This window comes from Nothoprocta perdicaria, unplaced genomic scaffold, assembly GCF_003342845.1.
Source record: "Nothoprocta perdicaria isolate Ctin4 unplaced genomic scaffold, notPer1 scaffold_207, whole genome shotgun sequence".
In the NCBI taxonomy this organism is placed as follows: Eukaryota; Metazoa; Chordata; class Aves; order Tinamiformes; family Tinamidae; genus Nothoprocta; species Nothoprocta perdicaria.
Window position 1 is genome coordinate 1,153,988 of NW_020455283.1, and position 25,577 is coordinate 1,179,564.

At 34.2% G+C, this 25,577-nt stretch overlaps 1 protein-coding gene across 2 annotated transcripts in view; it reads right to left on the reverse strand.

The window, feature by feature from the left end:
- ASCC3 (activating signal cointegrator 1 complex subunit 3) overlaps positions 1-25,577 on the reverse strand; it is a 241,478-nt gene that overhangs the window by 155,001 nt on the left and 60,900 nt on the right. For both annotated transcript variants that reach the window (XM_026038316.1, XM_026038315.1), the window contains one exon: positions 7,055-7,219. In XM_026038316.1, coding sequence (XP_025894101.1) covers positions 7,055-7,219 — 165 coding nt within the window. The remainder of the gene's footprint in view (positions 1-7,054; positions 7,220-25,577) is intronic.

Genomic DNA, 25,577 nt, shown 5'->3' on the forward strand with positions numbered 1-25,577 from the left:
ATTTACAGGCAAACTGGAAAAGATAATTTAGTATCATTTGTTCCTCTGTTGAATTCACATTGCAAGTATGAAAAGAAAGAGCAGGCAATCTGAGTCATTCTTCAGTCTTGGCTTTTCTTAGACCTTTCCACAGCTCTTCAAGCATTTATTCTAGTATTTCACTGTCTCTACTTCTCCAGTAGATATCAGCATCTCTGCACAACTGAGGATATTGAAATATCAACAAGCTGCTCTGCAGTAGGCCTACTTTCTTTTTTTTTTTTTTTTCCTCCTCATATGCACAAAAGCTTTGTATTACATGACTTTCCATGGGAAAAGAGGCAGCAATGGTGCTCATATAATGCAGCATGGTCTTCCAGTTTACATATTCTCCTCCATTTTTTTCAAAAACCACAAGACCAGTGGAATCAGTTTGGAACCAGCACACAAGAGGTTTTCTATATACTTTTAGATTATTAATAGCGGTTGAAAATAGTACCAACATAGTCTGTCTCACAGTTTTCCTATTAGTGTTATTTAGAAACAAAGTTCACAGTAATATTCATCAAAAGGCATTTTGTCCTGTACAGATGAAGCAGCTTATCAGGTCCGCCCTTTGTCTCAAATACATAAATCCCTCACTAGGGCAGAATGCCTCCCCCTGGGTAGTGAACAAGGAGCAGATTTAGAAAGCAGCAAAGTGCTTTTCTTCTCAGCTGGCACAATCTCAGGCTTTCCAACAGGTTAAATTATTCCAGGAAAAGTAAGAGCAGTTTGGAATTTACAGGGCTTCCTTTGGAAAACCAAACTGTGCAAGTGTTTGCACACTGAATTCTTTGATAGCTTTACTGTATTTTATTGATGTAATATTACACTGAAATAAAAATTGCCATAACTAGATTAATTGACATACCTAATTACTATATCTGATTCAGAAGCATTCATAAAGGCATGTGGAGAATTGACAGCATGTTTACTACACACGTTTGCCAAATGCTGTTACCAAACCATGAAATTCTCTGTATACAGCAAAAGCCAGCACGATGCAGCTATTTCCACACCCAAGTATCATCTGTGTTTACATTGCAAGCGATAAAGGACCAGGTATGGGCCTCTCTGGACTGTGAACTGATCACAGCAGGATCATTTTCTTCCTAACAGGTTTCAAGACTTGCACATCGTATTATTACATTACAGCCTCCACTTCAGAGAATACAGAGTATGCATAGAAATACTCTTTTATCTGACTTCTAAAGTTTCTCCTGAACTTTGTGATCTTGGCAGTCCTCCCATTTCCACATATTAAAATATCACATTCATGGAATGAATTACAATCAGGCAGGAAAGCACATCCCTGACTGCTCTGCTCGAGCCCAGAATTAAGGGAAATGGACAAGTTTACACATTTTAATCCTTTAAGAACAGTTCACTGCTTAGAAATTAATCTGATATTCAGATGACCAAGGATCACTTCAGTGCCACTGTCCACAGAAAACCTCCATGCCCTTCAGGCATTCAGATCTACAAAGTTCAACACAAACGAGTTGTCACTTTCCCACCAGATGTGCAAGACTAATGAACTTCATTTCCGAGTTCTCTGCTCAGCACTGGCAAGGATGAGGTACCACAAACTGGAATTCACATTCAGTATTAGAGAGTTGCCACCCACAGAATACCTTTAAGTCTCAGCCTCTTACAAGATCTATTATCTTCAGATTATCCATGGGGAAGGAAAAAAATAAAAATAAAAAAAGCAGGAGTTTTTATAGGACATTTCAAACAAAAGAATTAAAGGTGCTTCAAATTGACCAAGAAGGCAGTTTGCACAGATATTTCAGATATTTGACTAGCATTTACTTTTTACTGTTGTCTTGTTTAGCATCTAATGAAATTATTAAGAAGTTGGCAATCAGTTCACATCAGTGAGAGCTTCCTTTAGGAATAAAAATGGGGAAAAAATAAATAAAACAAGTGAAAGAAATGTTAGAACTGTAAAAGAGAATGTGCATACTAGAAATGCAATTGCTAATACTGTTCTGAAGATTCTATATAGGACGTTATCTACAACTCAAACACTCTGCACTGAATGCATTTGTTCCTAAGCAACCATCTAGTTAAGTAATTTTATAAATGAGTTTTACTCTGCTACCAATGAACCCTGAAAACACTGGGATCTCAGTCCTCCATTTAGAATATATTCAAAAATCTAGATGCCCTGAAGAAAAGTAACCATGCAGAAAGCACTAATAGAAGCCATATTATTTTACCTCAGCCAAAATACTAAGTATGCAGCACTTTGCTTTAAAAAACAACATTTTGAATATACCTCTTAAAGACATTTCTGCACCATGAACAGCACCCTGCAGGTTTTCATTGAATGACAAAATGTCGTCATTCTTGCTGTGCTTACTGTTCTATCCCCAATCTGAGAAATAAAAAGAACAACTCTTCTATAAATGAGTTTAATTGTGTTAGTGTACTCTCAAAGAGCATCAAACACAATAACCAGGATTACATTTTAAACTCCAGGAATAATACAACAGAAAAAAAAAAAAAAACCCACAAAAAAACAGGAAATAATAAGAATATGACATGCAGGATTGACATAATTTCTAAGCAAAGTAATAAAAAAAACTTCTGTAAGATTCATTCAAATATCTGCTAGGAGTAATATCAAAACAAGTGTGGGTTTGCTTTAAAAAAAATAGGGCTTCATTTTTTACACCACTACAAGGTTGCTGGATAAAGATAGGAAGGCTAGAGCTAAGCTTATTCACTTAGTGCTTAGGCACTTAGCGCCTAATATAATTTTTAAAATTCATACATCACCCTTCATGTTATTTTATTATAAACATTGTAGGATAACAATAAAATGTATATCAAATTTATCATAAACTGATGAACTGACAGCTTTCAAAACGAATGGCTCATTGAGAAATAACAATTAAATGGGGATTTTTCTACCTTCACTCTGAGTCTGAATATTCAATACTGTTATCCCCGATAAGCAGTAAGAAAGAACTAACTAGTGACAAGAAGAGCAGGTGATTGGCAGAATTAATAGAACTGATGTGCGTGTCAGCCACATAGATAAGTTTAGCTTGCTGGTCCCATTCAAATTACATTTCTTTTAATTTAGCTTACTCTAAAGCAGGCCACTGCTGCAAGATGAGACACTACTTTCAGGGAACATTTTTGTAGCTAGAAGTAAATCATAGAGCAACAGTTAAAAATGATTGTTTAAGGACTTAATAAACAACCATCTGAATATGTAAGCTCCCAGAGGATGTGTTAGCAGATAAATTACATGTAATTCCTTGAGGTACACTAAAGAGAGAACATAGTAGCGGGAAAAAAAAATACTTTAGTTGTGTATATGCCTCAACTAAAACTAACACAAAAGTTCTATGCCCAATATTATTGCCATATTTTAAAAGATAAATTGGCAAATATGAGTCATTTCATAGAAAGAAATATTCTATTATAATTGGATATTTAAAATGAATTATAGTACAAGGCTTCAGTAAACTTTTGTCTTATCCTATAACGGAGGAGGCTGAGAAATGACTTCATCAGAGCCTATAAGGAACTCTGCAAGTTCAAAGGTGTAGAAGACTACCAGTAGCTACTCAGCTGAAAAACAAGCAACCAAATGAAACATCAATGTCAATATTTATTTGTGCCTTAAAGAAAGCACTACAGTCCCAAGAGACACATGGATGAACTACGGCTGGCTAGTGCTAGGGATGAGATAAGGAACTAGATGAAATTTCCTGATGACCAAATCAGCTGTGCTTAAGTCAATAGCTTAAGTCAAAAGTTGTTCGTAAGTCAGCTTCTTCTTTGGACTCATTTTTTCATCAGTAAGAATGAGATATTATGCCCAAATACAGAAGGATCAGGCCGTTAGGTTTGGGCTTTAGGTTTAGGTTTTTTGTCTTCGAATTTACATTGAGGGAAACGTGGGAAACAAAGGGACAGAAAAAAAGAGGTGACGACAGTAAGGAACCAGAGACAGTGAAACGTGCTCAGAGTCAGTTTTCTGCATTACAGCTGAGAGGAACAACGGCGAAAACTGCATGTGGTTTGCAGCAACTCAGCTGCTGAGCTCCTGTGTGCATCCAGGGTGTCCTCAGGAGTCAAGACTGGGTCCAATCTTGTTCAAGTGATTCATCAAGGATCTGGATAACAGGACAGGATGCATCCTCAGCTGATGATGCAGAACTCTGAATAGCAGCTGAGAGACCAGAGAGCCCTACACCAGCTGGAGAGACGGGCAGAGAGGAACCTCTTGAAGTTCAATAAAGGGATATATAAAGTTGCTTCAGGAGAAACATCCCCATGTACCAGGACATGCTGGGGTCTCTCCTGCTGGAAGGCAGTTCTGCTGAGAAAGACCCAGTGGACTTAAGATTTTTACTTCCTATGTCACAGAATAAATCTTAAAAGTTACAAAGAAATAAAAGGAGAGAAGAATTTTCTGTTTTTTTGTTTTTGTTTTTTTTTGTTTGTTAGTTTGTTTTTGAGAGCTGTTATACTGTATGCTAACTTAGATGCCCAGTAATTTTACAGTTTAATGAGACATTGTGATTGCAGAAAATATTTGTCCAAATTAGTTTTCCAAATTTATTATTATGGTGTAAAATATACTCAAAATTTTCTTCTGACCAGCTTGAAGTCTTATTTATTTGATATTACTACTCATTAAAAAAGCAAGACTCACAATTAAATACTTAATTAAAGCTCAATGGAGTACCATTTTTTACTGGTACAGCATAAACCTCTTTAAAAAATATGAGGTAGAGTAGTAGCTCAGCAACTTCCTATCTGATCAGCAGAAGCAGGGTTAAGGTGTGACATCTCTCCATCCTTGCAATAGGCTTAGGAATCATCAAAGCACACACACCCTTTACCAGTCTAGTAAGCTGGTCAATCTGATTTAAAGACATGAAATAACTAAAACAGTAACATAAAAAATGAGACTATGGAAGGTGACCGAAAGACAGGAACTCCAGCCACTCAAATTCTGAAGAGTTTTGCATGGACTATTCTTATATCTAACTTAAGATCATACAGGTCAGAGAAAGTTATCAAAAAAAAAATTCATGTCATTCCTAGTGCTCAGCTAATAGTACATAGAACAGTCAGTGTAGTTTTTGTGAAAAGATATCCATAAAATTAGCAAAGAAGTCATCAACACCTTTGAATAATTATGACAAAAGAATTCAATGTATTCTAAGCAGTTCGCTTTTCCTTTCAAATTAATAAGCTTAGTAGATATTACAGAACTGTGGAAATTTTGATTAAAAAGTTTAAACATTTTGGTTTTACATCTGCATTTTGCTCTCCACTAAAACTTTAAACATCAAAGATAAATTAGTTTCAAAGAAATTGTTTGATGTTATACCTATGCTGTATAAGAGAGCTCAAGGCATTTTTTTCTACTAAAATGTTTAGCAAAGTCAATTTAAATCACTTGCAAAAACATTATCTAAAATTTGAAAAGTGCAGACACACACAAATACGCTGCTCTTTCTACTATGGCTGTCAGCAATTCCACTATATATACTTCTTCCAGGTTTTTAAAAAACTTTTTCTAAAAAATGCCACGGGAACATGTTAATGCTTTCGGTAAGTGGTCTGTCTCAGTGTTCAACTTAGAGAAAGTAAAGTTTCTCTCATAATTTGAATATGTTGAGGTACAAAGTAGAACAGGTCTTCTGATGCAGGATTTTCTCATTCTCTGAGAGCATTATTTGTGCAAACTATAAATCCAAATATTCTTTTCAGATAGAGTGGTCCAAGACCACCAGGGAAGGTCCCAATTGCTAGATGAGCAATACTTAAAAAGGGAAAGAAAAAGGAAAAAAAAAACCCACAAACAACAATAACCAAAGAAAAGGGGGGGGCGGGGAAGGGTTGGTGCAGGAAGAAAGGAACTAAATCAGTATTTTCCTCTCTCTGCCATCTAATCAAAGTAACTTTCACACTGACCCCTCCCCAAGCTACAAGGACACAGCATTATCAGAGTAGCAATTAATGATTTATTTAAAAAGACTGATGCAGGACTGAAAAGAATTTATCTTAGTCCTGTTGTGCCAAGGATACAAGAAAATGCTTCTCCTAGGTCACACTGAAAATCCAGCTACTCCAATACACTGTCTCTCACACTGGGCAAGAAGGGATGTTTGCTGGAGGGCATAAGAAGTGGGAAAGGTGCACTGATACTTTCCAGAGCAACCCATGGCTATTTCTGCCCCCATCAGTCTGATTCAGGGTCTATAAATAACTTGTAATGGATTTCTTTAAATTACTATCTGAATTCAGGAAAAGCTCCACCACAGGTCAGGGAAGAATAGTCAATAGTTCTGATGCCTTGCACTAACATACACACCAGGTAATTGATTTTACCATTCATGTAGCCCAATTCTACCCTTTTTATCCACACCTCTCTAAATTTCACATTTCATTATTGTGGATGTAAGTCTCACCATTGACTCCAAATAGATTTATTGCCTGTGAACTAATGCAAAAAATGAGTTCAGAAGACTTCAAAAAATGTATTCATCTTTTTACTTCCAATTTTGACATTTGAAATTTTGGTATTTAGAAAGTACATTTAACGCGTGGGAGGAAAACAGACAAGTAGTTATGCTAATGTATAAATTACATACTGCATTTTATTAGCAGTGCCGAAAGCTTTACCTAGATTCTAGACACAATTTATCATTCAAAGAGAATTATCATCTAGGCAGACTGCCACTAAAAATGTTCAATGTTTCTACTAAGAAAGTATTTTCATTTTTGGTTTTTTAAAAACATTTACATGATGATTAGTTTTAAAATACCTAGTCCACATCTAGAGTAAATAAATGAATATTAAGTTAATAAATATTAGATAACTACCTCTGAAATAAAATGTGCATCCTAGGAATTTTCATTTAATAAGGCAGAAAACTTTCAAGACAAAATTCCTTTTTCATGTGTGGTATGTAATAGCAATAAAATGGATTGAAAGCTGCCTAAGCCTTTTGATTTAATTGCTTAAGTACCTGAAATTTGAAGATTATTTTACCTGACGTAAAGTACGTGCTACTATACTTTCAAGTACTGGTCCTCTGTCTTCGTGCAACAGATGAACTTCATCAAGAATCAAGAGTTTTACCAGTTGAGAGAGGGCTACATCACCAACACTTTTTCTTGTCACTACATCCCACTTCTCTGGTGTAGTCACAAGCATCTATTAGAGAAGGAAAGAGAAATATTAAATATCTGCAAGGAAAAATACATATTCATCTTTATCAAAGAATCAGTAATTTAATACACAGTAAAGTAAAATGCAATTTAAAACTTTAAAATGCAACTTTAAGGCTATCTACTTGTCAGTTTGAGCAAACAGTGCTTCTTGTATTGTGCTTTATGCCCATTAGTAGGCATCAGTATGGAAAAAACATATGGAAATATCAGCAAATAAGTTCAAGCTAACGCTAACATGCACCATTTGGAGAAATTTTCCACATTAAAATGAGCAAGCATCTATCCAGAACCAACTCCTTATATAACTCTGCAAGTCATCCAAGGCACATGTCTCATTGAAAATTATCTGTGATAAAATATTTCTAACTCTCACCAAATCAAAGAAAAGCCTTTCTTACACAGCAACCTTGAAAAGAGAGCTCCTATTAACTATGCAACGCTCCTTGCCAAAGGGATACTTTTAAATTGTGAATTTTGGTATCTGACTCTAGTATAAGCAAAAAGATTAAACAATTTCTGGAAAATAAAATTTCCAATCTTTACCAAGCCACATTTCAAGTTCCTCTTAGGCGTATTCTCTGTGGTAAATCTCTATTAAGGTGCCATTTCCTGCATGCTTTTTCTAACGGTTCCTCTTTTTGCACAATTCTCTTTTTGCCTCAAGTAACAGACTATCAGACAAATAAAACTGAGGAATGTAAGAACTTTAATTAACAAATAATTGTAGTATCTTCCATTCACTAGAATAACAATATACTCAGCAGTCATCTCATGTGGTATTAACATAATGAAAGTACCATTTTTAATTTGAAATTATAAATACTCTACAAGCAGAAAAAGCACCTCAGTCCTCTCCCTATCAAATTTTCAATGACTGTTTGTTTTCAAAAATTAACCCAAATGGATACCTTTCATATACCATTCAAATATCCTTTTTATGTAGTTTGAGGTTTCTGGGACAGGCACAAAGCTTATCTCAGAATCACATTAGTTTTTTTCAAAAAAAAAAAAGCACTTAAAACTATTAAAATAAAGCCCACTGCTATAATTTTATAGTAAAAAATCACTCAAAAGATAAAAAAGAGGGAAAATAACAGTTCAGATTCTGTTTAGAAATTAAGTTTTCTTCTTATGATCTACAGGACAAAATAAAGGCTAAATGATAATCATTCTTTGATTAACTTGATTAAACTATTACAAAAGATCATCTGTAGAATTTGCCATATTAGGTAACTTAAAGAGATTTGAAAAAGTGGAAACATACTAAAACAGAACACACAGCCTAGTGACCACGAACCTATACAAAGCTTGCATTTTAGTGCTATCAAGTAAGAATATCAGCTTGTGACAGAATGAGAAAAACTCTCATTCTCTAAAATACAGAGGATACTGACCAAATTCCAGCAAGCAACCTGAATATACAACTGAAGTACCATAAGAAAACTATTAATAGAATTATTTTTTCCTGGAGTTCTTCACAATACTGTCATAGGCCAATTCTCTTGTCTTCAGAACTAGTTACCAAGGATAACTCTTGCAGAGAGTGCAACATCCTTTGTGATGTTACTCAAGAAAACTTTCCTCATTCTCAATATTTATGATTTAACAGATATCAAAGACTAAGCGTTAGCACCGAGAGCGTGGGAGTGGGCATGTGTGTTTATATATTTTGTTAAAATATCACTTGGTGCAAGTTGTTGGCAAATATAGATTTTTCCACTCCCACAAAGTGGTAACTATAGAAATGTATGACCATCATTTGTGAACTGAATTGTAACACTACTACAGATGCAACTGTTATCACTTTAAAATGAGCCATGTCAACCACAAAAAATAGCAGCTGTACTTCCACATAACATTAATTAGCAAACAGTGATGAAATATATTTAGCAATGCATATTAAGACTTTAAAGGTGTGAAATAATACAAATGCAAGCTACTTAACTAATTTGAGCTAAATACTAAACTAAAGCTAAATTGGCAGTTTTCAGATCACACTTATTTTTTCATGCCAGTCACGCTATCAGAATATATATTTAAATTGGCATAATTAATTCTTCTGTTTCTAAGTGATGACTAAATATTCATTATAATGCTTTTTTATGCTTTGATCTTCTTTTAAAATAGCAGTGTTACTCAAAGTAATGACTGAATTAAAAGGTATACTTGATATACTGTCTCATTTAGGAAGTACAAAGACCCCTAGGGAATTTCTTACTAGAAAATATGATGTCTTCTTAGATTTATTTTGTAGAAAGAAATTGGAATTGAGAGAAAAATTTCTTAAAAAATAAAAAAGGCCAAACAAACCAGCTTCTTTACGGTCTCAAGCAGTTAGTCTGCTAAACTCTAAATTAAATGCAAATCTATAAACTGCTAATTAAAAATACCAACTAGAAGAAAATGTTGACTACCAGCAAACATTAACAAACTTACAGATTTTTTCAATTAAAATTATAAACAAAAAACTGTTATGATCTATCTCATAATTAGTTTTAAATGCTGTAGTGGCATTTCTTATTGTAATTAACTTTCAGAGATGATATATTCCATCCACAAAGTTATAAACTTAGAATTCAGATACAACAAAAGGACTCTACTTTCTGTTTGGAGGCAGGAGGAGAACACTAACCAAATCTTGAAATATCTTTTATTATTTTCTTTTTTTTATACTTGGCCTTCAAGTATCCTCATATTGAAATGTATGTTCATTTATATTGCTATTCTACCACTTCACCTCTCTCAGTATTTAAATCTGTAGAAAATAAAATGTCACCTTTACTTAATGAATTGGAATTCATGCAAGACATTTCAATCTGGTTTTCATATTAGGGCTGGTTGAATAAAAATGGGTTAACTGTCAATACTTTTACTGTCAACTTAAATTTCTCTCTGTACATATACTTTTGCTTTCCCAACATTTTTTTCCCAACAGACAAAGATTGACTTTGTCTACTAGGGAAAACACAAAATGGTAAAATGGTATTATCAAAAATAACTTTTAAGTTAGGACTGTCAATTACTTTCATTTTTATACCAAAAAAGACAGCATTATATAGAAGTTCTTTTAACATTAGATATATTTATATAGATATACTATAACATTATAACATTTAACATTATATAGATATATTTAACATTATATAGAAGTTCTTCTAAGTAGAATTACTTCTTTTAGTTTTCAGTTTATTTAACATATCCATACATTATATTATACAATATTCTGTGATTCAGGTAAGAACTCAAACAAAAAATTCAAATTATTTCACTTTCAAAAATGAAGTCAAAAGGGGCAATATTACCTGATAAATTCAACCTAATTGACAGTTTTAAGTGCCTGTAAAAATTCCTTTTCATATTTTTGGTAGTTCCTCTTCAGTCCCTTTGAAACCAGACTTCACAGTAAGTTGCATTTTCATGCCATAGTTTCAAAAGACCAGCAGTTTGACAAATGAAATGAAATGATCTATCATTAATTTCTTAGAGCATAACATCTATTTCTAGCACAGCCTGCAAGATTAGCTCATTTGCTAACCTATGGTTTGACTTTTACTTATTGGAGTTTTCCCAAGCATATTTTGCACAGGCCTGATATCTGATTTGCACGAGAGTATTCAAGCACACTCTGAGCATCTATGAAAACTCTTATTAATTAGAGAAACTCTCAAATTCATGCTCGCTCCAGTAGGTCCAATCTACATAAGAAAATATTTCCAAACAAACTACATACGTTAGCTAGCTACAAGTCTCCATATTACAACATTCTTTACAACATTTAAAACCATTTTCCTCTCCCCTTAACACCTTTAACCTCTAAGTTTATATACCACTTAGCTGTTCTTCTTTTGCCCCTTTCATAGATATGACACCCTATCAAGATTCAGGAAAAAAAAAATACAGATGACTCTGATTTCCAGAAAACTGCAATTAGAGAAGTTCGAGGTCTTCCTATCTGCCAGGAATTGTCAAATCAAACCATATAAATGACTGATGGAGTAGGTTCTCACATTAAACACCAGGCAAAGCAAGGCAGCAGAGACTGGTATACATTTTTTTTTTTTTTTTTTTAGACAAAATTCCATTCAGATCAAAAAAGAGAGGGAACAGTTCCCTGGTTATGAGCCATTAGGATGATAAATTAATTTTTCCCCTACCTATCTTAAAAGTAGACTCTCATGTCAGTTCAAACCCTTCTGGGAGATAATGCATCATTAGTAAAGTAGGTATCCATGGCAAATTTTAAATATGTTCTCATTTTGGATTTTTTTTTCTGTGTCATACCTTAAATTTCAGCCTATATTTTGAGACTGATAGTAGGCTTATAAACGTTTGCAAGTCACAAACAGCAAACATTCACCAAGTCAAATCATACCTTTGGCACTTTTTCTTCAACCAGTTTTCAGTAGTTTGTTTTTGTTTTGCAATACACATGAAAAACAGCTATTATTTAAATACAGCTGTTATTTAAATGCTAAATATATGAATGAAATGATAGGCTTACAAAGAAAAAACATTACTTAAATTTCTTTTAGCTGAGATATGGACATTCCTGAGAATAAAAACATTCAAATGAGCAGCAGGAACCCACAAAAAAAAAAAAACAAACAAAAAAAACAGGCTGCCATCATCAGCCCTTTTCAGACAGTAGTTCTGCAAACTATTCACTAAAATAATCCTTATAAAATGTGTATAAGTAAAGGTTACTGTGAAACTATTAAATTCGTATCAACCATTAGATGTTTGGTTGAAATAAAGAGTTGCCAACCTTATAGATACTGGAACTACCCAGGAAAATAAGCCCAGAGGGCCAGAGTGGATTGAATTGATGACATAAAAGCTCTGTATAGAAAAGCAGAAAAGTAAAATGGCATCAGATATACTAAACTCTGAAAGATCAAATTAAGGATTGCACAAACAAAAATTTTTGGGGAAAATCCCTTAAACTGTACAGAAGCAAAGAAAAGAGCTACTCGATCATCTCGCAGGTGCTTGACTCAAATTCAGTTCACTATTCACTCTGAGTTCTCACTGTTTTGCAACTGTGAAGTCCCCAAACAAGTTATCAGCTTATGTGATTCTTTATATAAAAGTGTTCTCGAACCTGTGTTAAGTTAAAATGTTCAAAAGTAGGTTTTCCTGAAGAAACTACTTTTCTTTTCCTAAAGAAAAAATTCCAGATTCCAGATTTGTCCATTTATATAAATTTACAGCTTTTTTGCCCCCCACCCCCAAGGACACTGGCTTAAGGAGCTGCATAAGCAGGTACTGTAAACTGATACTTAAAACCCATAATACCACAGCTATATTTTGTCAACATTTTTTCTTAATACAGTATTTTGCTTCAACAATAGTGCCATTGTTCACTAATTCCTTGTAGCGTCAGAAGCGTATTGATAACTGCTAAATCCTGAATGTATTCCCTTCACTTTTTTTTTTTCTCTTCACTCTCTGAGTAGGCATATGTAAATGTTAAGCAAGAACTGTCATAGACAAAAAGATAGTGTGCAATCAATTGAATACAAAAAGCTTCATAAAAAGATGAGGCAAAAATTGTTCTGTTAGGGTGTCTCAGAAAGAGCAAGTACCTATCATTAAGATTAATACTAATTAAGCAGTAAATATTCTATTTATTTTGTATTTTTTCTGTATTATAAAACATCAGTTAAAATAAAAAAATACATTTCTACTCTAACTTCATTATTTATTTTGCTGTTTCAATATCTATTGCTTTTTCATTTTGCATCAATTTCATTCATTTGCATTGCAAATGCATTCATTTCTTTGCATCTTTTCCGCCTTTCTGCTTATTAAAACTCTATTTCTGCATCCCACGGAAAAGCGAACCTTCATTCAAAAAAAAATTTTAGTGATATCTGAATCTGTGATTATGCCAGTATTCTCCCACCATATCCACCCCTTAAAGGCTAATCTGCGCAATGACTGAGTGCATATCACTTTGCTGATACGACTAGCAATTATTTCATCACTTTCAGATTAAACAGATTTGTTTTAGTTAAATTATAAGAGTGGAATGGAATTTAGTGGAGTCTAAAATGGAATTTAGTAGAGTCATAGAGAGTAGTATTTGCATATACCTGTGCATATACATGTACATTTGCATATACATGCATAAACATACCATTTAAGAATCCAAAAACTTCAGAAAGCTGGAATTGGCTTCCTTTTAGGAGAGAGAGATGCATCAGTGCCTGTAGTAAATCTGTCTACACCATGACTCATCATAGAGCAGCTAAGTCTTTTAGATTAGCCACTGGTGCTTTCTTCTCACACTCAAAAGAGACTCTTGATCTGAGATCTACTTCTGTAGATCTCAACAAATACGACCTCCTCATTTCAACCCTTTTAACCTCATCACTGGTCTTCCCCCACTCCTCTACACACATCTATAATTTCCCCTTATCACACTTGAAAACAGTGTTTAAAAATAGATAGCTGATCTTACAGCAAGCTTCACTGAGTCACAGCCAGGACTTCACATCTTCTGACAGTTTTTGGCACAGAGGTATGGGCATGTTAGGCCATTTACTCTATGCATGATATAACTTATTTATTGTGGATCTTTGCTCCTGGTCCTGGCAGAACATCCACTGCAAACATGCCACTCAGGCAGAGGAGGAGAAGCAGACAGCTGCCCACAGTTACACACATCCATTTCATTTTGCTTCTCATCCTGGGATGCTTTGGAGCTTCTCACATATTTTAGTGTCAGACACCTGATACAATACCCCATGAGGGACACTTTACCTCCTTAGCTCTCTCCATGGCAAGTTGCTCAATGTTTGTCAAAACTAATGGTGATAGCCTGGAAGTCACTGTCACAGTGCTGTTTTATCCCACTTTTTAATGCATTGTTACTCTGTATGATTTATTCAAGCATTTCACAAAACCCTATGGGAGCAGCAGCTTAAGGAGAGAGTGGAACAAACATATAGAAAACAGAAGGCAGCAATTCAAAATAAGAATTGCAGGAGGCAGAGAGGAAGTAAATAGCTTGGTTTTCCATAAAACAAAGAACCCCATCAAATGCCATGTTTTACACAGTTGAAAGAAAATTATGTCTCGAGTGAAGTGGGTTCTTTACAATACAAAAATATGCAGATTGGCTATGCGCCCATTGAGGCTAATAGATAACATAACTCTGCACCAAATCTTAACATAGATTTGCAGTCTAAAGTAACAGCAAGACAGGACTGAATATACACGTAAATATAAATGTCTTTGAAACACTCAATAATGTCTCCATGGTACAGCCACAAGATTACACTTACAGGAGATTACAGGTGGAAGATTAACTGTCTCAAGGTAGAAGAATCTGCAGAAGTGGATTATATTAACATCTGTAAGCAGCAATTAATAGACAATCAAAGCTAACATCAATAATCAACAACAGGACTAGAAATCAAAAAGAAATCAGCCACTTTTAACATAGAACTAGAATTCATAAAAGTGGCAAACAAGATTTTAGCTGAAAAAAGCAGAGCTTTGTTCAGCATGTTTTATAATTTTATAACTTAATTCTAAGTACTCAGATAATTACCAACAATTCAATCTCTTTCAAGGTTTGATTATATCAGGCACTGCAGTCTATCTAATGAAAATGCAACTACCTCTAAAGCAACATGACCCACTGCTTAGCAGACCAACATACTTACCACAGAGCTCACATACACACATTTGCACTATTGAATCATTTTAACATATGATTTGTAGTATGTTTAATTTCACAATTATAAATATCAGATGTAGGTTCATGAGCTGAGATTTAAAATTTTATTTCCTCAACACAATCCTAGTTGCCTGGGTGCTTACAAAATCCATTTGTAAGTTCCAAGCACCCATTCTAAACCTCAATACGATGACTCTGCCAAATGCAAAACAAACCGGAACCAAACTCAATCCAACCAATCACTCTGATAAGTCAGATAAAATAATTCCTTTCTGCTACTGCTGTGAAAGCATCAAAACTTTCTATATTCTTATTAAAAAATACAAAGCATTACATAAGGAGTAGCTGCATTAATTTGAGGAGAAAGTCTGGTGTCCTAATACACGTGAGGATTATAGCAACTGTATGGAGAAGTAATATAGTAAGAACACCTGCTCTCTTTCTTTTTTCTAGGAAAAAACAGTCTATTTCTAGTCAGTACAAATGTTATTTTAACAGCTAGAGTCACAAATGAGGAAGAACTGCATTCATGCTTTGTAAAGTTTTTCCACTTATTTTGAAAAATATATAATTAGCTACTAAAGCTTCAAGCTTCTAAATGTTTTAAACAGGAATTTGATCCAAAACGTTGCCCTTTCTTTCCCCTTCTTTGCTGTTAATCAGTTCACTAATTATAGTTATACTAACCTCTGATATACCACTGTCACGTCTGATTGATGCCAAGAGCTTCCTTAATCAGATCTGACAACTTTCAGCTACTGTCTGTCTCTTGAGAAACCACATTCAGCCTGCTCATTTTTAAGTCTTCCCTAAGCTATTCGATACTTCTGCCTCCCTGCCCCTGTTTTTCTACTGAAAAAGATACCGTGGAATATCAACAATTTGGATCAAAGTTGATTGTTTACTAGATAAGAAATTACATGGAAAAAACTAAGTACAAGAATAATTTTGAGAAATACCAATGTTTGAGAAACAAGACTGCAATTTCTTACTTTTTCAAGGCTGCAAGAGTTGCAGTGCTGTCAGTCTCTCTGTCAAAAGAGTAAAACTAAGAGTAAGATATAAAACAACTGTTTAAATCTAATTTCATAAAATGAGAATTAAGCACTTGGTGAATATATTTATTTAAAGAACTTATAGAATTACTTAGAAAAATTATTTGTGGAGTGAGTTAACAACTTTTACTGTTACCTGCAAGAAAATTTTAGGTTTGGGAGGAGTTTAAAGAAAATAAAAAATAAAATGAAAGAGTATTTCATCTATCAACTTTTCCAAGGTATTTTGTACAGGAATTCTTCAAGGCTTATCACAGTCATTCTGCATATCTCCATATTAATTGTAAATATACAAAGTACAGAACAATTTTTATTGGAATAATTAGAGTTTTTTTCATTAACCAGAATTGATTTAAAGACAGGGGAGAGTGTCTGTGTTCCATTACACTGGTAGTGGAAAAACCCTCAGTGAGCACATACGTGGAAACACCGAAACAGCTTTTTTCTCTGAAACTGAGGAACTGTTGTCCAAGAACCAAATATTCCTTATCAGCTTTTTCCCTTCCAGCCTTGTTCCTACAAGACAGTACCCTGAAATATGGATTATCTTAAAACAATCTCAAAGAAAAGATACTCCACTGAAACTGTGATGTTTGGTTCCCAACACACTTCTCAACACACCTTTCTCAGTAGCGTTATTTTAGATTTGTATGTGACTGGAAATAAGTCTTTTTCCTCTCCTATCAATCTCACATGAGTCTTTTACAAAGCAGTGCAAATCACTGACTTAAAGGTTATTCCAAACTGCAGGAAACACTTTCTGGTTCTGAAATGCAAAGTTCAAATGGATTGTAAGTGTTAAACAAATGCATGAATAAGAAAAGTCAGTTTTATGATACTTGATCACAAAACTACAACCTCAAAAACTTACTTTTGTGTATTAGGCCTACACTCCAGAGAAAAATCACACATACCAATATTAATGATGACCAGCATTAAAAATAATTGCAATGCACCTAAAGTATGATTAAGTTAGGTTTATATTCTCCAGTTACACGAAGTAAAAATTGGCACACACTTTGTATTTCAGCAGGATCCCTTAAGCACTGAGTAGATAATAACAGTTCACTGTCATGAGGGAAGGACATAATCAAATGGAGTTCTACAAGCTCAATGCTATTCCATACTTTCATGAGTAATCCTAATGATAGAATAAAGAATATATTCACTAACACTGCAAATGATATGCTGCAGGGAGCTATAAACAAGTTAGAAGACAGAGTAGGAATTCAAAAATATCTTAAAAACTGAAGAAATAGATGCAATATCATATGAAATTCAGTGCTGAAATCACAGGTTTCTACACTGAGAATGAGATTCATCTTGCCTGTCTTTATTACTTATAAATTTACCATCTAATATAAACTAGTTTCCTTGTTTAGGTGACCTTCAGCTGCTTCATACATTCTAGTGAGTTGGAATCAATCCTAGGCAGTTTTTTCCCCACTGTCATCTCCCTGCAAGGCTACGTAACCAGCTTAGACTAGTCGCTTAACTTTCTGACAGCTAAAAATAGATTTGATTAATCCAGCCCTTAGGAAAAATTAAATGATCAAACACAGAGTGTAAAACAACTGTCAAGACAGCAGTTGGGCAGGGAGAGAGCAAACAGTCTCCACAGGTCTGAACATGATTCAGCAATGCTGTGCTGTTGCCAAAAAGCACTAAAACCTTGAAGCAGACTTGCTGTTACAGGGAGATGCTAAATACACTTCGTAGCCAGCTCAGCAGCTGGCTGATCCCAAAGCAGCTCAGGATGCTTTGGGCAACGTCACCTATAAGTGCAAACCAACCGAGAAGACCAAACTGCAAAATGAGAATGACTAAACCCATATGAAGCATGGCCTTCTAGAAAAATGCATGAGAATGCAGGCTAAATAAAAGTTACTGAACATTGATAATTAAAAATGTAACAGTGCTGAAAGATGCAAACAAAAGCAGCTAGAAAGGAAAGTAACAGAACAGCAATAAAATTTCAGTAGAACTTATATTTAACACAAGTTAGAAATATATTTTTACAATGTAGAAGATCGAGCAAGAAGTTTAGGAAAGTGCCAAGACCAGAGTGCTGCAAGGACAAATTAGACCGATCTGTATCAATAACAGAATAAGTGTGTTATACTCACTAAGGATGAAATAGACTGAGTCTAGCACTATTTCATACCAGTTTAGTGTAAATAACTGCACTTACCATCGTCAAAAGTTCAATTAAAAAAAGAAAACCTGCAAACATCAATTCTAAACAGGCAAGTTATACATAATATATATATTATATACTCTAATTATACTTTACACTGGTATGTTTTCTAACTCTGTAATAAAATTCTAATCTCTAACAATATATTATTTAACTAATACTCATAATTTATACTCAAAATATATTCCATACTAATATAATATACATTAAATTGTGTGGTAAAATTAGGCTGTATTTCTATATAATTATTATGTTAAGATAAATGTAATGACACACAAAGCCTTTAAAATTTTTTTAATGTGGTTTAGAAAAAATTGACTGTACTTTGGAAATACAGTCAAATACACCAATATTACCCACCCTATTTATAAGTATTAATTTGAAATCCAAAGTGCTTTTTTTGGCTGCAGAAATAATCACAATAAATGCTAAAAAAAACAAAGCATGGTGTATGCAAAATGACAGTTTTACATTATGTAAATTCTAAATTGTTTTGATAATATTTTGTAACTTGCATTTACAGTTGGCCAGAAGTGGTTAAATTAAAAAAAAAAAAAAAAAAAAAAAAAAAAAAAAAAAAAAAAAAAAAAAGAGTCAAAAAAGGCAAACATTCCCCTTCAGCTACCTGCTCTCAACTCTATTCAAGTAAGCTATCTTCGTGCAGAGGAATATTCACTCAGCAGGCACAGCTGTTATTCTGCAATTTTTACAGCTAAATCAAAGATAATTGGACTTCTGAGTACCTTTAAATTGTACTCTGGGAAAAGGGTCTAACTTAATGCATCATTTGCATTAACTATAAAAGACTGCTTTTTTATCCTGTAAAATTTACAGTGCTGAAGAAAAAGTATTTGGAAGCACAAAACAGCTAGTAAATTTATAAACAAGTGGATTCCTTTTGCAGAGGAAATTTTTTGTTACTTTATGAGGGACCATTATAATCAACAAAAGTAAATCAATGTTCCTTTACAGGAAAGTTCAATGTACCTTTAAGATTTAAATGAAAGCAGTAAGACATTCTTTAAAAGTGTATTTTTTGAAGACAGAAGTGGCATTTGCTTTCTTCCAGTCCTCAGGAACTTCCCCAATCACCATGAACTTTCAAAGATAATTAGCACACACATTACACCCATTAGTCACAATTACATTAGCCAGGACTCTCAGCACTGGTGTGTGCATCCCATTGGATCCTATGAACTTGTGCATGTCTAGTTGGTTTAACTCAATCACCACCTCCTTTTACTTACTCCAAGGATAAGTCTTCCTCACTCTGGACTTTCTCACTAGAGACTTGGGCATCCTGAAGTGAAGAAGGCAATAAGTACCTTCTCTGTGTCCCTTCTCACAAGATACCCTATCCCACTGAGAAGCAGACAAATTTTTCCCTTCCCTGCCTTTAGCTGCTGCTCTATCTACAGAAGCCTTTCTTGTCCCATACCAGATTCAAGTCATGATGGGCTTGGGCTTTTCTAACTCCTTCTTGTATGCTCAGCATCTGTCTTCCTTCCAGGTCACCTATCCTTGCTTCCATTTCTCTCTCTCTGTCTCTCTCTTTTTTTTTTTTTTTTTAAGTTTTTTTTAAGGTTTTTTTTTTGAGATTTGTCGCAGCAATAACAAGTTTATGAAATTGCTACAGATTCTTAAACCTTGAAAGCTTCTGAGTTTTCTATCTAATGTATTGAAGTAGCATATTGAACTCATTAGCATCATATACAGATTAAGGGATTTATAAAAAACATACTGCAATGACATGCTATTTGATCAATTTTGAATGCCATACCATTTCGTTTGTCACTCAAACTGTTGAATATTTACATGTAAGCTCTAATATCCGTACATACACTGCTCTTCCTGAAGCAGAATAAGTGAAGATTTTCAGTAGTGCATAGAAGATTAAAGCTGTAAAATCTCAATCATACTGTGTTACATAATCATATTAAGCTATCTCAAGTATTACAGCTATAATACGGAACTACTGTATCTAAGTATACTACAGTTGACTAGCCAATACTTGACATTCTACATTAAACTATTAAAATGCTTCTATGCTTAACAAGGCACACTATGCTCAACAAGTGCTTCTATGCTTAACAAGTGCTTCACAAGACACTCCCATGGATTTCCAGTGGGAAAGATTGGAGCAGGGAAGACATTGATCCTGATTGTCATTAAGAGGAAGAAGAAACTCACAGTTTTCAGGAGGTCTTTCAGCACTCGTAGAAGCCAGATGGAAGCTCAAACTGAGCAGGCCTCTGAATTATCCTGAGTCCTCCCTGGTAATGTTACTGATATCCACAAGGCACATTAAAACATCAGAAGTACTTTGCAATTTGCAGGTAATTCAGGGGCCACTGGTTGACCCTCCCTATTGTAATAATGGATAATGCTACTAAAAAGACAGTCATGGTGAGGTCAAGACAGAAATGATTCATTCAATCTCAGTCAAATGAAAGTTAAATAAGTATCCATTATTATTATTATTAATCCAGCAATAGACAAATGAAGATCCTGAAGCTTGAAAGAATGCATAAGGAGAAGCAGTCCTCTGAGTGTTATTCCACTTAAAGGTGAGCTTTGGTATCATTAATATCTGCCATACTGAAGTATCAGATGCAAGAGTCTAAAAGTGATACATTTCATGTGTGTATATTAAAATGTGATTATTGATTTGAATTTTCAGATCAAATGCAATACTTTTGACACTTGACTTCATGGTGTTCACTTCTGCAATATTCTACCAGAATAAATCAAGATGAACGATCAATAAAAGTCACCTGTACAAAAATATCCACAGTAAATAAACTTTAATGTCACATGCATTTTCAGTACAGCTTGAATTTAAGTAGTAAATGTGCATAATATTTTCAATAAACATCTTTTATACCCATTCAAGTTTGATTTCAAGATTTTTAGCAAGCATTTAAAGAATTAATTTGAGAAAATCATGACATTCTTGCAATTAATTTTATACAAGAGGCAAAATTGATTTAAAATATTCATTAGAAAGTTATTCATGCAGATCTTCCCATTTTCAATAAGTAACTTATCTCATGTGTCTCAGATTTCCATATGAAAAATTAAGAAATCTATTTCATTCACCTGCAGGTGACACTGTTGGGCTTAGTCACACAACTAAACAGCAAGAGCAGTAAATATTTTCTCCTCAATGTATTCAGGTGCAGTGTGGATCAATGATGTATCCAAAACACAATTATTTTTCTTGTATTTGTACACTAGTACTTTTAAAATTCCACTGTAATATCAAACCTCTGCAGAGACAGTGATTAATGCAAGTGCTTCAAGTACAGATATATTAAAACTGAATTTATTCTGATAAAGCCTAAAGTAAATGAAAAAATTGCGCACTGGAGGAAAAAAAAGTATCTGGTTATAGCAAGAACTCTTCATCCAGAGAGAAAATATGTATATTTTCATATAAGAGTTAAAATACAATACAGAAGAGTTAGATAAATTCATAGAGAAAAAAACTGGTTCCAAAAGAGTTTAAAAAGCTTGCAGGAAATAGAACCAAGTCAGGCATGAATATCATTACTTCCAAAAAAAGAAAACACACAACCAAGAATGCAATTACACACAAACACCTATATCATAGGACTACAGAGCACATAAAACAAAGTTTTCCTGTTGTTCAAAATTACTGTAATTGTTTTTGGTATTATTTCAAATGCATTTTTCTGCTAAAACAAAAATTAGCTCCTACCTTTTAGTCCAATCTAGAAAACCTAAATAGAGATTTTATCCAGTGAGTCATATCAAAAAGTGACAGTCAATTACACATTTTACCAACGTATGTGGCAATGGATTATTAAACAGAAAGCAAATTACTGAGCAGCTTTTCTAAAAATCTACAGATTATGCAACAACAAGCAAATAGGCATGTAGGACAAACTGCTATGTCTGTATAGTTTTTAAAGAAAATGAATTCATGTAAAATATAAATTAATGTTTTACAATAGTAATTAGTGATTCATTCCCATTTCTGAAGCACAGAAGCCGATTGCAATATCAAGATGGATTCTGCCATAAATCTAGAAACTAATTTAGGGCACAGGCAGTACCTCCAGTTCCTTATGAAGGACTACCATTTTTTATTCAAACTGCTACCGTTTGATCATGTATTAGTACTTTTTCCCCTTTGGCAAAAGCTTAGCTGTCACAGGCACATATATTAATGGGTCAGCAGTAAATCAGAAGGGCTTCCAGCAATGCCACTGGTATATTAGAAGACTGACACCAAAGCAAAAATGCAATGAATGCAATGTTGAAGGCACAGACTGGTAGCACAAGGCTCACAAAACAAGGCAATCGTCCCAGAGATACAAACCAAAGAAAAAATACAGGACCACAGTTTTATGAAGCAACAAGTTTATTGAACTTGAGCACTAAGCCCATTATCCATAAACATCTATATGAGCACAAGTTGTAATTCTTTCTTAACCAAGAATCCGACATCCTTTTGCAGATGTAGAGTCACGCACTGCGTGTATGCACAACAGTGCTAAAGAACTCAGAGAAAGAAGCTTTCCTCTGAACATTTTGGGCCCCAAATGCCTCTGCTCTTCATTATCAATCTTTTCACCAGGCTTACTATTTCCTCAAGCTGATATATGGAAGGAAAAAAAAATGGAAAGGCCATATGCTTCATAAAAATAGCAACCATGGAGAAACAAACAAAGAAACACAGTTCTCACTCTTTAGAAAGTCAGCTAATACAATGCGAACCAAGTGAAACCTTGGTGCTCCTGAGGTGCACGGATGGACATACTATGGAACTGAACTCAGCCTGGAAGGGAAGGGCCTTACGTACATTCTCCAGTTTCAGACTGTTTTGTTTTAACAACACACTGGCAGGTTCACCTAACCCATGTTGGTTTATTTCCTTTTTGCTGTCCCCTAGTCTAGGTATCTGAGGAGGCCACTCTCAGAAGAGCACAATCCAGTAGGTCTTTTCAAGTGTAGAAATCCACTTCCCTTCTGATTTTCTGAATTCTTGCCTTCAGAACTAAACACCAATGAAGATGGATACTTAAGATTTACAGAAATAACATATAAAAAAAGGAAAAGGAAGAAGGGAAAAGATACATAGTGTTCTGTGGAGTTTCATCAAGCCATGCTGCCTCAAAGATGTTCTGGATAGCGCTTTTTAACACTTAAGTTGCCCTGGAGGTAGTAAGGACAATGAAGAGGAAAGGAAGATTTCATTTTTCAGACATTAAAGTCTTCTGACACAAAGCAAATCCATATAGAGATAAGAGTGGGAGATGGAGTTGACTTCAGAATACAGAAACCATATTGAGATTTTGATCTTTCTACATCAGCAGGCAAATTCAAGTACACATTTTAGCAAGTATTTTCATTCTAAATGTTTTGGTATATTTCATTTCAAATGCAAATTTTGCATTTCATTTATAGAAAGAAAAAAAATCATTTTAAGTAACACAACTTCGAAAATTCAGAAGAAAGCAGTATTTCTTTTCACAAGGTTTCTAGTACTGAGAAAGACTAGGGAAGCATTCTCAGAACAAAAGAAATGTACATGCCTTGCTCTTCTTTTCTGTATTAGACTTTCATGTTCTCTCCAAGTTGTATCTCCTACGGGAAAAGCTGATCAAAGAGGATATTCTGCTCCGAGAAGCCATAGGTGGGCATGGAATTCAGCACTACTTTTCAGCCCAGTCATACTTGAAAAAAGGAATATTAACAAAGCTCATCTCTTCTGTTGGCAAAAGCATCTTAAAAGAGGGAGACTTTTCTATATCTGAGGGCTTTACAGCCTCATGATCATTTGTGATGGCCACTTCATGGCAAATTATCCTCTCCCACACCAAAAGCATGCATAGATTTTATAGCATTCAAAGTTTCCATAGGAAAGACCTATTCTGTTCCTGAAAGGCAACAGATGGGCATGTAAAGTGAAAGCAGCAACAGAGGGGTTTTCAATAAATGTAAGCAAAAAAGCAAAGGCTGGAGACGGAGGCCCCTGCCTAAAGGCTAATGTAGTTAGTTAAGTATGAAGATGGTTGAACAGTACAGGAGGAGGAGAAAGCTTAGCCAGTGACAAAGCACATGGAGATGGGAAATACAAAAGATGATGGTGTTACCTGTTTTCTAAAAGGACTCAATATCTACCTTGAAAATTCTAGATGTAAGCACTTCATATTATTTTCATAAAATGTTACAATAAAAGAAATGGAACAATAATTTAAAAATTTCAGGAAAAAAGTATCCTCACACATTCAATTTCTGTTAAAATGCAGTACAGTATAATAGCCTAAGAACTGTTATTTAAGGGAGAAGACCATTTATTGGTATGATAGCATGTGCAGGGTAAGACGACAGCCTGACATTTAATAAAGGAATGAGAAAATAAAAATCCTCTGAGAAAGATATGCTTCTAAATATTTTGAAAGCTAAATTATTAATACAGTTTAGAATTAAAAATAGAATCATATTTAGGGGTATAAATCTAATGCTAAATATTATACTAATAACTAAATATTAATACTAAATACTAAAACTACTACTCCATGTTTTAATTCCACAATGTTCTACTTAGTGGAATTTCATTCATATTGGCATTACACATGCGAACAAAAAGAAAACATACTTTCTATAAATAGCATGCTGCAAACGCTTTGGGTTTTAAAATTAAGATCAGGAGGTTATTTTGGTTCTTTTCTGCTTTGAGGGTTACTATAACATAAACTAGTAAATTCTTCTGGTGTACAGTGCCCATTTACATCCATTCAGTTGTTATTTGTTATGTCACATACACAGATTCAATAACCAGTTTCTAATATCTTCACATTTAGCAAGCCAGGCTAGTAAGTCTTTTCACACACTATTTAATAAATCTTAATTAGGCTCTGGACTGATTCTTTGTTAATTCTCTGAATTAACACATCAACAGCACTTATGAATTCCTACTAAAAACTTCAAAATGGATAGGAAGAATGCAAAGAAAACTAGTCTTCAAATTAGAAAAAAACCCCTCTTTGTCAAGCATTTTCTTTTATACAGAAATCCTTTTTATTTGAAGAACCTGACATTAGCAATATTGCATATGTGGACTTATCAGATTTATCATACATTTTTAATAGAATGTTTTAAAGTCTCTCTAAAGGTATGTAAAATAATACACTACTACTCAGTCATTTTTAGAACTACAGCAATTTAGTTCTTCAAAAGATTTTCAAACAAAACAGATGTCAGACTTCAATTAGAACTACTTATACTGCTTCAGAATTAACAAGGTCTAGCAGTGAGGGGGAAAAAAAAACAAACCAAAAAACACCTTAATATCTAACATGATTTAGTGATAATTCTGTCACTGCTAACTTTTGGATTTCCTGAGCCCCCCAAAAAGGCCAAAACTCCATCA